This window comes from Pteropus vampyrus, unplaced genomic scaffold, assembly GCF_000151845.1.
Source record: "Pteropus vampyrus isolate Shadow unplaced genomic scaffold, Pvam_2.0 Scaffold358, whole genome shotgun sequence".
NCBI classification, from domain to species: Eukaryota; Metazoa; Chordata; class Mammalia; order Chiroptera; family Pteropodidae; genus Pteropus; species Pteropus vampyrus.
In genome coordinates this window covers 1,372,857-1,387,469 of record NW_011889139.1, presented here as the reverse complement: position 1 = coordinate 1,387,469, position 14,613 = coordinate 1,372,857, and the positions used below count along the sequence as shown (strand labels likewise).

General features: G+C 35.9%; 1 protein-coding gene and 1 pseudogene across 4 annotated transcripts in view; both read left to right on the top strand.

Annotated features, from left to right (window-relative positions):
• TADA2A (transcriptional adaptor 2A) overlaps positions 1–14,613 on the top strand; it is a 45,147-nt gene that overhangs the window by 9,765 nt on the left and 20,769 nt on the right. For 2 of the 4 annotated variants that reach the window (XM_011379403.2, XM_011379404.2), the window contains exons 3-7: positions 1,364–1,470; positions 2,908–2,967; positions 10,069–10,160; positions 12,027–12,184; positions 13,447–13,535. In XM_011379403.2, the coding sequence (XP_011377705.1) occupies positions 1,364–1,470; positions 2,908–2,967; positions 10,069–10,160; positions 12,027–12,184; positions 13,447–13,535 (506 nt within the window). Of the gene's footprint in view, positions 1–457; positions 514–1,363; positions 1,471–2,907; positions 2,968–10,068; positions 10,161–12,026; positions 12,185–13,446; positions 13,536–14,613 lie in introns of all 4 variants that reach the window. The other 2 variants (XM_023522864.1, XM_011379406.2) reach the window with 2 other exon arrangements.
• On the top strand, positions 1,809–1,924 carry LOC111731280 (annotated as a pseudogene).

Sequence of the window (14,613 nt, the reverse complement as noted above, 5' to 3'; positions counted from 1 at the left end):
GAGAAAGATAAACACTATATGATTTCACTAGTATGTGGAATCCAAGGAATAAAAAGAACAAACCAATCAAAAACAGACTTACAGATATAGTGGACAATTTGGTGACGGACAGAGGGGAGGGAGGTTTGGGGGCTGGGAGAATGGGATGAAGGGTTAAAGAAGTACAGATTAGCTGATGCATGGTCACGTGGCATAGGGAATGCAATTAGCTTTAATACGTTGTTGGCTAGATGGAGGGACGGGAGGGAAGGAGCAATTGGTGGGGGTCGTTTTATGAACTATATAGATGTCTAACCAATGTACTGTATACTTGAAACTAAATAAATTTAAAGAAACAATTTTTGTTCTTTTATGTCAAAATTTAAAATAGGAAAGGTGGGGTATCTGCTATTCTTTATATTTATTTTGAAGCTATTGCCAAAAGGATTCTTTTCTTTTCCCTGTCATTTTCCTCTAGGTCTTCATTTAGAAACAAATGAAAAGAACAATAATCACCATTTACAAGAGGGAAAGGTGCCTTGAAGATTTTTTCTTGGATTTAGGAAGGAAAATGCTATTACGGAATGTGAGAAATCCTGCCCCAGGCTAAGCAGATTAAATCCCTTCATTTACCTGCAAAGCCTGTGTTTCCTTAGACTCCTGCTGTTGATCATGGAGAATGACTCTGTTAGGTTGCCCTGTCTCTAGAGAGGCAGAGTCTGGGGGCAACTGGGGACAAACAGAGCTGCATTTTTCTGACTTTAGAGAGTTTGGATAGTACTCCTCACCTTAATATTTAGTAGACAATATTGTCACTGGAACTGGAGGAAGGTCTGCTATGTTTCTTTGCTTACTATGGGAGAAAGAGCTTTCCTGGGTTTAATTCTCAACTCATATAAAGTAGTATATCTCAAGACATATATTTAAAGGAGTTTTTTCCCCCTAACTTTTTATTATGACAATTTAAAAAATTATAGAAAAGTCGAAAGAACAGTACAGTGATTACTTGTTGCCCACTACCTAGATTCAGATTAACATTTTATCAGATTTACTTTATTTATAAATATATGCGTAATATAAGTGTGTGACATTTTCCCCCCTGAAAAAATAAGTTGTGGGTATTATGAAACTTCCAGTTACAACTCATGTGTATAAATTTCTCTGCAGGAGCCATATCTGCTTAAATGCCGTTTGAAGTAGGTACATTGTAGGAAGGAGTAAAGCTGCCCTGAAATAAAAAGAAACATAATTTTTTTTTATTTGGAATAAGCTCATCTTGTCTCCATGAACTTTTCAGTAGAGTTCACTATCTGTATGGTCATTTGCAGATTTTCACCTTGCTCTTAAGGTGTTTTGAAGCTAGTATATATATATTTTGTTCTAGGTGATCCCTCTGATAAGCCACCTTGCCGAGGCTGCTCTTCTTACCTTATGGAACCTTATATCAAGTGTGCAGAATGTGGGCCACCTCCGTTTTTCCTCTGCTTACAGGTAACTCATTAAGGAGAGGCTTGCCTGTCCTATTCTAGTTTTATAGATATAGTAAATTCAGAGATGACTATCAATTGCTTAGGACGATCATACCTTATTAAATCTATTTCTTCCAGTCAATCTTCCAGTACACATTTTACCAGTAAAAAGTTGGGGAACAGAGAAAATGCATAAGAGATAGACTGTTGAATATAGGTATACGTCAGATTACTGTGGGTTAGATTCCAGAGCACTGTAATAAAGTCAGTATTGGATATGGTTCCATAGTGTAGCGGTTAGCACGTCGCTTTACACGCAGAATGTCCTGGGTTCATGCCCCAGTGGAGCCACGGTCCATGGTCTGTGGCCATGCCACCCAGAACAAGCCTGATGTTTGATCGCAGAAGCTAAGCAGAGCCGGGCCTGGTTAGTACTTGGATGGGAGACCACCTAGGAAGACCAGGTGCTGTAGACATAAATAATAATAAATAATAATAATAAATAAAGTCAGTGTTACAGTAAAACAAATCATAATCTTTTTGCTGGTAGAGGGTCTTACCTTCAATTTGTAAAAAAACGCAACATCTGTGAAGTGCAGTAAAAGGTATGCCTGTGTGTTACATCTCTGGATCAACCTAATGCTTAACACTTTTTGCTCTGAAGAGTTAAAGTATTGAAACTACAGGAAACAGAATTGGAGGCTTATTCCTTTTGATAGCTCCTATGACACTGTTTATTGTCTTATTGAAGAGTGATCTTTGAGTAGGTGACAGACAAAAGAACAAACCATTTTATGGATGATGATGGTAATAATAGTAAGTGCTTACTCTGTGCCCAGCACTATTTTGAGTATTTTATATGAATTAACTCTTAAATCATCATTACAGCCCTATAAAGTAAGTATGATTAATATCCTCATTTTATAGAAGAAACTCAGGCAAAGAGAGGAGGTTAAATAGTTTGCTCAAGGTCACACGATAAATACCATATTTTATCGAATCCAAGACATTATTGATTATAAGAAGCATCCCAATTTCAAAAATGTAAACATGGCTGATGGAAGTTATGTAGTTTTTATTATAAGATGAATTCTCATTTCAGAGTTTTAAAATATGAAAAAATATGTCTTAGAATTACTGAAATACACCAAGCATGGAGCCAGAATTTAAATTTGGGCAGTGTGATACCAGGGCTTATGCTTTTATCAAAGGAAGAGTTGTCACAGGGAAAAGTCTTTTTTTCAGATTATTGTTTTTTCTCTATGAGGGCCACTGAAAAGCTGGGATCATGAATATAGTAATCCTATTGTGGGTGCAGACAAGAGTAAATGAATTGTTAAAAACTCATCATAAGAGTAGAGTATTCCCTAAACCATCTTTTATCCTTTAAGATAGTATTTCAAAAAGTAACTTTTTTGGTAACTTAATTCCCCCCCTCCTTTTTTTTTTTTTTTTACAGTGTTTCACTCGAGGATTTGAGTTCAAGAAACATCAAAGTGATCATACTTATGAAATAATGGTAAAGATGAAGTTGCAGGGAATTTCTGTTTATTTTTCAAGTTTTATACTGGGAATTACTCTTTTTTTTCCTTCATCTCTAAGAATCTCTTCTTTCCTCCTCTTCTGAATTAGGTAATCATTATGCAATAATTTTTTTAGGGTTTTATGGACGTACAAAGGTATTTTAAGTCCAAAAATCATTCTGTATACTCAGCATTTTTAGAAGGAATTTAACGGAAGTACTTTTTGAGATTCACTGATATAGGGATAAGAGTTACACTGCTTTTTAGGTTCATTGATAAATATACAATAGATCAGGGATAAGAGTTACACTGCTTTTTAGGTTCATTGATAAATATAGGGATAAGAGTTACACTGCTTTTTAGGTTCATTGATAAATATACAATAGAGTTACACTGCTTTTTAGGTTCATTGATAAATATACAATAGATATTATTGATGTGTTTTGGCTAATGGTATTTTTATGTGGTTCTTGTGAGTAGCAGTGATGTTTATGTCTGGCACTCCATCCCCCTTCCTTAGGGAAGTTAGTTACCTTTTGAGAGTTAAGTTTTAAAATGAACATAGAGTGAATGATACAATACACAAAATCACTTCAAAGATATAGGCCAGGATAAGACTTGGCTGTAATTTTATTGTATTGCCACCTCTAAAGAAGGAATGAGAGGCAGGTGCTTGTAGTATATATACTTCCAAGCTCTAGCCAGAGGAATGGGCATTTTAATAAGTCAAAGTGAATATCTGGTCTGCTTGGCAGGTATTTATACCTTTGTCAAGATAGTTTTGTCAGTTATCACAGCATAACTAGTAGTTCACCAAGTAATTTTCTTACATTCAGCCTATCACAGCATAACTAGTAGTTCACCAAGTAATTTTCTTACATTCAGCCTCTCATTCTTTCTTAGAAGAAAGAATGCTGGCTGAGTCATTTACTTGTCAGTAACAATTTCACATTATGAATTAATCCATTGACACTTGTATTAGTTTTATATTGCTTCCATAGCAAATTACCAAAAATTAAGTGGCTTAAGACAACACAAATTTATTTCACAATTTTATAAGTCAGAAGACCATTAGGCTCAGCTGTTTTTCTCCAAGTCCCAAACGGCCGAAATGAAAGTATTGGCCAGCCTGAGATATGATCTGGAGGCCCTGGGGGAAAATCTGATTCCAGTCCACTTCTATTCTAATTCAGGTCATTGACAGAATTCACTGCCTTGAGATTGTGGGACTGATGCCACTGATTCCTTATTGGCCAGGGCTTGCTCTCAACCACTAGGCTCCTGGCCCCCTTTCTCTGTATTCAAAACTAGTGGTAGTAGGGAGTCCTTGAGGGTTATTGATGAAATGTTTGGAGTCTCTGACCTCTCCTTCTTCCTTATCTCTTCTGTGCTGAATCTCTCTGACTCTTCTGCCCCCATCTTCTACATTTAAGGGCCCATGTGATTACATTGGGCCCACATGGATAATCCAGGATAATCTTTGTTTTCTAAAGTAGATAGTTTAGTACCTTAATCCCATCAACAGAGTCCATTCACAGCAATATGTAGTTAGTGTTTGATTGAATAATCAGGGAGAATCCTGGGGACAGAAGGGGTCATCTTTAAAATTATGCCTACTACGGCACTATAGTATGTCTACTTCAGTCTCTTAAAAATTTAGGAAGGGCAAACCAGCATCTCTGAGTCTAATTATCTGTGGGGTCCTGTTAAGATGAAATTTTTGGGCCTGCAATTCTGAGAGTCAGATCCTGGTTTATAATGAATTAATCAAAAAATGCTCCCTAGAGTTCTTAGCAGCCAACTAGCTAGCCTTTCCCTACCTCTCTCTAAACACCTTACATTTTCTAAATACTTTCTACACTAATTATATGACTTGGAATAATTTTTTTTTATATTAGACTTCTTTTTAGAGCAGTTAGAGGTTCACAGCAAAATTGAGTAGGAAGTAGAGATTTCTGACATATCCCCTGCCCCCACAAACACTTAGCCTCCGCTATTATCAACATCCCCCACCAGAGTGGTACATTTATTATAGCAGATGAACCTACAGTGACATGGCATTATCACCCAAAGTCCGTAGTTTACATTAGAGTTCACTCTTAGTGTTGTCCATTCTGCAATTTTGTACAAATATATAATGTCATGTATCCACTGTTATAATATCATATAGCATAGTTTCATGTCCTTAAAAATCCTCCATGGTCTGCCTATTCATCCATCCCTCCTCTTAACCCCTAGCAACCACTTATCTTTTTACGGACTCCATAGTTTTTTCTAGAATGTCATATAGTTGGAATCATACAATATGTAGCCTTTCCAGATTGGCTTCTTTCACTTAGTAATATGTATGTAAGTTTTCTCCATATCTTTTTATGGCTTGATAGCTTATTTCTCTTCAGTGCTGAATAATACTCCATTGTCTGGATATACCAGTTTATCCATTCACCAACTAAAGAACATCTTGATTGCTTCCAAGGTGTGGCAGTTATGAAGAAAGCTGCTCTAAATGTCCACATGCAAGTTTTTGTGTGGACATATTTTCAGCTCCTTTGGGTAAATACCAAGAAACTCGATTGCTAGGTCACACGGTAAGAGAATAGTTAGTTTTGTAAGAAACTGCCCAACTGCCTTCCAAAGTGGCTTTATCATTTTGCATGCCCACCAGCAATGAGTGAGAGTTCCTGTTGCTCCACATCGTTACCAGCATTTGATGTTTTCTGGATTTTGGCCATTCTAATAGGTGTACAAAGGTCACTAGTTTTAATTAGCATCTCTCTGATAACATATGTGGAACATCTTTTCATAGTAGTAAAGTTTTTCCCCTTTCGTTAATTGCAAAATGAATAAAGTTTGGTCAGAGTAGTTATGGCTTTGAGTTCAGTTCACCAAGGTTATCAGGTCTTCAGAAAGCTGGTTTATTCTTCCCAAATTCGCACAAGAATGCTTAGAACCAGAATATAAATTTATTCATTTAAATTGTGAAAATAATTCCTTCAAGGATAATTAAGTACAGGTTGAGTAGATTGATGGTTATCTACTGTAGAAAAGCTGACCATGAGTTCTTCTTAGGTGTTCTGGGCACAGTGCCTTTTGCATAATGCTGAAGGCACTAAGTTTCATTCCAAGTCCACTTAATTCTGATTACATCATCCTTTTCTCACATACTCAACACCAATGCAAACACATTTCAGAAGTCTGTCTTTTACTTTTGGGAGCTTTTGGAGGTTACTATTACTCTTTTTTTTCCCCCTTTTTTCTAACATTCTTATCTAGTCCCAGATCAGGAAAAGAAGAATCTTTTCTTCAGTAAGAATGATGGCCAAATTTTTGCTTTCTACACATGAAGCCACTAAAACCTTGAATTTTTTTTTTTGGCATATGAATACTCAGAAAACTTTAAATGGTTTTCAGTACTTTTGTCATCTCACTGTGCTGTATTTTTGGAAGTTACTCATGCTGTGGTGGGTGGTGCGTTAAGATTTCTGAGTTCTTTGCCTATTTTTGTCTTATAATTCTTAGAACCTTAAACAAGTCAAGGCACCACTTGCTGCCACACCCTTATACCAGTGATTCTTAAACTTTAGTTTATAAGAATCACCTGGAAGCTTCTTAAAAATGTAAATTCCTAGGCCTTGCTGTTAGATTCTGGTTCAGTAGGACTGAGATTGGGCCCAGGAATTGAATTACATTTATAAAACTTTAAGAAAAACTGTATTATGCCCTTTTATTTGTTTTTGGTGTAGAAAGTTGTTCTTGTTTATCTCAGTAAAGTTGGCAAGGACTAATTAGTATTCTAAAATACAGTTTTAGAAATAACATAGGCTCTTCAGCTATGAGTTGTTGTATTTACATGCGTTTATGGCACTTGCCAGATTGACCGATTATTATGAATTTAATATAGACATAGACTCTGAAATTTCTTTTTGATCTCATAGTACCTCATGTGTTAAGCATATTTATAGTGTATGCTTAGATAAAAAAATGTATTGCTTATCAGTGCAACTTCACAAATCACAGATTTTTTTTTGTCATTAACAAAAGAGAACAATTTCTAAATGCTTGTGTAACCAGAAAATCTCGTGTCACTTTTAAAAAATTTTACTATAGAAAATTTCAAGCACACACTAAAATAGAGATAATGATGTTTCAGTTATTGATTGCTACCTAACAGCTACTGCAAAACGTCATGGCTTAAAATAACAACCATTTTATTATCTCCCACAGTTTTGTAGGTCAGGAATTCAGATTGAGCACAGTGAGGGTAACTTTCAGTTTCAGATGATGTGCTGGGGCTGGAAGTCCTTTAAAGGGCTTTTTTCACATACTTCCAGCACCTCAGGAAGATGGCTTGAATTGGTTCAGAATTAGCTGGACTATTTTAACTGCCTCAGGCCTTAGTTCTTTTCCAGGTAATCGTAAGGCCTTTTTCTCTCCATTGTGGCCTCTTCACATGGTCTTTCTAGCCAGGAGGCTAGATTTCCTACTGGTGGCTCAGGAATCCCAAGAGCATAAAAGTGGAAGCTGCCAGGCCATCTTAAAGCAAGTCACAGGTTCAGTCCATAGTAAATGAGAAGGCAACACACAAGGATGTGGATTCTAGGAGAAACGCATTAGGGACCACCACTGTAACCAACTACCACACATAATAAATTCCCATATACTTGTCAGTAGCACTTAAAATGATCAACTTATGGCCTGTCTTGTTTCATCTGAACTTCTAACCCTTCAGATTATTTTGAAGCAAATCTCCTAGACATTATTTCATCTATAAATGCTTTATTAGATCTCTCTAAAATTTAAAAATAATTTGAGTCATTTTTGACATTTCTATAATCATAAAATCTTTAAAGAAATCTGCTCCTTTCTCCACCCTGAAACAGTTGTTGTTCTGATTTTTATCACTATAGATCAATTTTGCTTATCCTAGAACTATATGTAAATGGATCTGTACCGTGTATACTCTTGTTTCTGGTTTCTTTCAGTATATTTTTGAGATTTATTCATGTTGTGTATCTAGTAGTTCATCCCGTTTTACCATTGAGTAATATTCCATGGTAAGAGCATAACATAATTTGTTTATACATTCTTTTGATGGACACCTGGGCTTTGCATAGTTTTTGACTATTGTGAATAAAGCTTGTATAAGGCTTTTCGTGGATGTATATTTTCATTTTTCTTGGATAAATACTTAGGAAAGGATTGCTAGGTCATAGAATAAATGACTTTCAAGAAACTATCAAAAAGTTTCCCAAGTGGTTGTATCATTTTACACCTCAACTAACAGTGGCTGAGAGTTCTGAATGCTCCACATGCTTGCCAACTTTTGATATTGTCGGCTTCTTCATTTTAACTATTCTTGTGGGTATTATGAGTGTCTAAAAAATTTTTTAAACTTTTACAATCTGTTCTAATTCAGTTACAAATAAGGTCCACACATTCTAATTGGTTCCCTTATATATTTGCTATTGTGTTGGTTCTCCCTCTCCTCCTTCCCCCGGCCCTCTTTCTTTCATTTCTTACAGTTTACTTGATTTAAAAAAAACTCGGTTGTCTTATAGATGTTAGATTAGGCTAGATTTTGCTGATTAATGTGTTCCTCCATCTTCTGTGGTTTTTATAAATTAGTAGTTACATTTAGTGCCTATATCAGATTCATTTATGATCATTGTCTAGATCTATTTGTTGGGTATTGTGAGTAGTTATCTTTTAATTCTGTCACTCCTTTTAATTTATGAGTTAATTCTATAAAGAGAGACTTCTTATCATTATCTATGTGATCACCCTGCGGTAAAGTTTGTACAGGAAATGCAGGATAAATACCTGATGTATTTCCTTTTATTTACTAGTTTTGAAAATATGAATCGATATCTTGGCATCCTCTAGATATTTGCAATATTTGATGTGTCTCAGTCCTTTGCAGTTATCCTTATTAATGCTCAAAATGTTCTATTTTTGATTAGTGGGAGCCGCTACAAGTTAGCCTCTGAATCCCTTTCACATGACCCTTATAGTCTTTGAGAGCTTTTTTTGCTTTCCAGTACGATAAAATGTTCGGGTCTCATCTGGTACATTTCGTGACCCAAAGCTAGATCAGCTTTTCCTTCAAAAAGCCCTAGTTCCTTTAATGGGAAATAGTATATAGAGAAGCACTCTATACTGGGCACAGAAGTGCTCATTGCTACTGGACCTTGTTCATTGTTTCTAGACCTTTTCAGAGAACAGTGTTTGGACATTATTCTTGTAAGACAAAATACTCAGGAGTTTATACTAAAACTTTTTATTCAAATACCAGACTACAAGGTTTTACGTAACCTTATACAGCTCTTATATCTTATTTTCTCCAAGCCAAAAATCCCACCGCTCAGTGATACCCACATAATTATTTATTTGCTTTACCCCATAACACATCCACATACAGTAATCTTAGAATATACCAACACTACTAAAGTGATTTAAGTTTTTTATTTTGGCAGTTCTTTTTACTTTTAAGGCATATTCCACTACAGACATTTAGTCAAATTACTGAATTTTAAAGTGAATTGGAATAGTTTCCTTCTGTGTGATTATGACAAGATTAATTTATGTTTATTTGTTACATTTTGCTTTTAATTTTTAGGATTTTACAAGTTAATAATTTGTATAGTCCTTATGTTTTTGAAGTCAAATATGCAAACAAGAAATACTCAAAGAAGTCTAATTTCTGTCCCTATCCTTTCTACCCTGATTTCTCCCTCATAGGTAACCTTTTTTTTTTTTTTTTTAACTGTATGGTTTATTCTGTCTAAAAATAAATATGCACACATTTGTATTCTTCTCTTCCTTAACTAAGTGGGAACATACTGTAATATTTGTCTCTGCCTTTATGATAAGTTTCTGCGTGAGTTACATAGCAGTTATGTGTGATAATATTTATGGGGGACCCTTGTAGCTGACAGTGGAAATAGGGGTGGGAGAGGTAGACAACTAAAGGAATGTAGCTTTTGGTACCTCTCAGTACCATGAGAAAGAGAGTCATTAGACTATAAGTTAATGTTACAGTTGAGGTTGCTAGGTTCCATTTCCATATCTGTTCTTAGGTAAAACTTTTTCTTCCTTAGACCTCAGATTTTCCTGTTCTTGACCCCAGCTGGACTGCTCAAGAAGAAATGGCCCTTTTAGAAGCTGTGATGGACTGTGGCTTTGGAAATTGGTAAGAGCTTGGTGTTAGAGGTTGTCCTGTCCTAGTGGGCTCAGAGAAGAAGGCAAAAGGAGGAGCCTTAGAAAGAGGACTTTGGGGGTCATATGTTGTTTTTCTATTGACCCATGACTTAGAGACAAGTCTTCTGAAATGCCTCACAGGGATATGGAATGTTTTGTGGTCAATGACTGGACATGCCTAAAAGGCTACTTGGATGTATCAACACAGGGAAGGTTGGGTATTCTTTTCTGAATAGTGGGGAGATTTAGACTTACTAGTTATTGCTCCTTTCTGATTTTGTGAATTTTTCTTGGCTGTAGATGCCCTCGTCATTTAGCTGAGTCAGACTTTAGGTAGATGGCCACAGCTTACATGAGATTCAGGTTTGACAGACTTCTATTTGCATTCCCTGTTTTTAGCTTTCAGTTTAAGTTTGGCAGAATTGAACAGTGGTCATTGCTGTTATCCTAGGTTGCAAAAACAATAATAGCACCACCTTCATTTTTACACTTTGGGTGTACTTTGATACTGAAGATATTTTGTGAACTGTATAGCAGAGGCATATTAAAAATATTAAATATGTTTTGTTTATGAAAAATCTGAAGCTTAAGGGAGTTAAAGTGATTTCTCATAATCAGATAGCTTTTTAGTGAGGGACTCTTAACTAGATCCTGCCCGTCCTGACTTCCTAGTGAATATAATCTTTCCTGATATTAATAGAATGTACTGTGCTGCCTTCCTTAGATCGAGGGCACTGAAGGATACTTGAGTTCTGTTCACATTTTGCTTGTAATTATTCATTTAGCATTTTTTAAGCATAAAATAGCGTGTGCTATAAGGAATACATAGAAAAAATGATCACTTATAAGACACTTGCAAGTCATCTTTGGTCCTTTTGATTTTTCATTTTTTTGCCTACTATTCTAATGCTCTAAAATGGGCTAATCCTCCCTGTCCACCTTCTCTCTTTGCAAAGAACACAAAAAACTATTGTTTTCTCTATATACTGTGGGTAAGGCACTAAGCTTGGTGGTGAGGGTGGTGAGAGCTAAGAATTATGACATTTACTCTGCTGTGAATAATCTTATGGTCTAGTAGAAGAATCAAAGTATATACACAGATGATTGAAGTACACAAAGCAGAGCATGGTAATACCTTAAGAGAAGAACAAGTGAAGTGCCTTGTAAGAGAGAGGTTGAGAGGTAACTTTGAGAGATTTCACTTCTACCTCTTCATTATCTGGGCTAGGAGTCAGGAGTCTTGAGAACAAATTCTGGTTTTCTCACTTTTATACTTTGAGTTCTTGAACAAGTTTCTTATCTCTTTGGGTATTCTTTGTTCATCTGTGAAAAAAATGAGATAGTAATCCCATACAGTTAATGGTAGGATTAACTTAAATTATGTTGTGAATGTTTCTAGCTGATGTTTGGCCAAGTGTTAAAAGCTCTAGTAAAGAAATGCTTGTTCATGTAAAGTGTTTTGTAAACTCTAAAACGTTATTCAAATATAAAACTGTACTTATGTACATTTTGTGTGTTTTGAAGTGGCTTATTATTTAAGGCAGTTCTTTTCCTGGGGCCTAACTCAGGGAAATGACAGATTTTTCTAGTGATCTTCCCTTCTTTTGGTGGAAAGGAAAGGGCTTTTCAGATATTGTTTCTATGTCTTAGAATAGCAGGACTTGGAACATCAGGTTACACCAATATTAGGCCCTATCGGTCTTATTGTTCGCTGGTATCTCGATGATACCAGTTCCGAGGTATCAAATTCCAGACATGATATGAATGAGGCTTAAAATATGGAAAGTATAAACCTTGCTTTTACCATGGTGTAAAATTGAAAGCATAACTTCCTTCTCTTTTCCTCATACTCCTCTAGGCAAGATGTAGCCAATCAGATGTGTACCAAGACCAAGGAGGAGTGTGAGAAGCACTACATGAAGCATTTCATCAATAACCCTCTTTTTGCATCTACCCTGCTTAACCTGAAACAAGCCGAGGAGGGAAAAACTGCTGACACAGCCATTCCATTTCACTGTAAGTGCCTCCCTTATTTTTAAGAGCTACTTAAGTCATCCTTGGGCCCTGTTGCAGTAGCAGATAAACAGTGGTTTGATGACTTGGATGGTTAACGAGTTTATGGAGACAGGATGAGTTGTCATGGCTATTATTTTGATGAGGCAAGGAGGGAATATATCCCAGAGGTCAGAGTTCTATACTGGTTGTCAATGCCTGGATCTAGTGTATAGTTCCACCCACTCTGAGACTCTAATGTATTAGTTAACTTTGATGCTTGCTTCTGTGAGATGAGATCTGCAGAATGAACCAAACTTTCCATGCTCTCTTGAGCACAAGCCTTTTTACAATCTCTTTGGAGAGTTCATGATTGTAGATATTAGTTACTTAAGGAAGTCCAGTATTTGACTCATTATTATTATTTATTAATCATCCCAGTATTATGTCCAAAAAGCGATTTGTTATTTTTGTTCACTTGGTTGTAGCAGTAATGATAAACTTTTTTTTAATCTCCTGTGGCCGAGGGACCCATGGGTCTTCTAACAAAACATAACCAAAAACATGATGAATTATAAATGGACATCTTTCCTGAATGACTCTCAGAGCACAAGTAATGAGATATGAATGTTTTCCCTTCCCCGCTCCCTTTCCTCATACTCTCTAGAAATAGTTTCATAGCTGACTAACTCAAAGCCTGATGATACCTCCTATTTGGATAGTACTCATAGAAACTTAATGAGATAGGCAGAACAAGTGCTTTTGTTTTAGACAGGAAGAAACAGATTCAGAAAGGTTAAATAATTTGCAAAGTTAAGGGACTAGTGGATATTAGAGCTGGGACTCAATTCCAGCTAACTTCCACATCCAGTGGTTGGTTGGTTTGTTTGTTTTTTGTCTCTCACTTGGATGAAATTTGTAAATTGAGATTAGTCCTAAAGCATAAGGGAGCTAAAGCAGAGAAGGTAAGTGCTTATGTTCTATAACATCAAAGATCCTTGGTTCTTTTTTCACACGTTAAAAGCAAAAAGCAGAGGTAATTTTCCCATATTTACTTAGAAGGTTTTCGAAGTCTTAGTTTCCTTTTTAAGAAATCAGTCCATTTCCATAATACTTTATCTTGTTCACTTTTCCCTTTATAAAAATCTTTTTAATTTTATTTATTCTCTCAGACACTGTCTTTCTCCAAACAAAAATATTTCAGAGTGTAAATGAGGACTAATTCTGCGGCACTCTCTCCATTCAAATATTTTATAAAGTAATTAAGAAAAACTAAATTCTTCCAGCTGCAGATGATCCTCCCCGACCTACCTTTGACTCCTTGCTTTCTCGGGACATGGCAGGATACATGCCAGCTCGAGCAGATTTCATTGAGGTAGGAAAACTTATTTTTGTTTTGAATGAAGCTTATCTCTTACCCCTAGTTTCCATATCACCAAAAAAAAAAAAAAAGATTTTCAAAGCACTGTAATTTGTAGGGCCGTAGGCAGTCACATTTTCTTCCATTTGAGTGACTTTTCTCATTTGTAAATGTATTCACATGTGAAACAGTAAAAGTTCTTCAGACCAAGAACCTGTTTCTTAAGTTGCATGGGTATTGGCTCTTACTTTTCTTAGTAAGTGTGGGGCTTCTACAGTCTGGTTCTCATTCCACACCTATGGGCTGTCAAGGTTGTACTATATCAGAGGTTGGCAAATTTTTTCTATTAAGGAACAGAAAGTAAATATTTTAGGTTTTGCGGATCATAAAGTCTCTTTTGCAATTAAACTTTGGCGTTATTGTGCAAAAAACAGTATCAATAATATGTTAGCAAATGAGCATGCCTATGCTCCAGTAAACTTTATTTACAAAAACTGGCAGTGGGCTGGATTTGATCCATACTGTGTAGTTTGCTGACCCCTGTACCATATTCACAGGTATATAGAGAATGATGAATGCATGTGAAAACTACATGTTCCTCATTCAGCTATAGAGTTAAAAGCCATGTGAATATAGTTGCAAATCTCTTGATTTATCATCTGATTTACAATTATAATGTTCCTGGAAGTAATTTAAAATTTAGTGAGCTACAGTTTTGCTAGCCACACCCAGGTCAGCATTTTGTTTATGGCAGGTAATATTGTAGAGCTACTCCATAGACACACTGCCCCTACGAATTGTACTCATTGAATAGAATATGAACAAATCTACCTATTGAGCTATATAAGCAATATTATTGAATAAATAGAACCCTCAGACAGTAATAAAAAGGTATATGAATTAATGCAGACAATTTTTTTTTTTTACCTGAAGACCTAGTCAGAGTTAGATTTTCTTGAGTTACCTTTTATGAACAGACTGCTTTTAATTTTTAGAGCAATAGGTTTTGTTTTTACTTGAACTCATATAACTTCTCATTTTTGCCGTCACTACTGCTCGAAAGCCTCTCAGATACTTTTGGCAGTATCCTGGC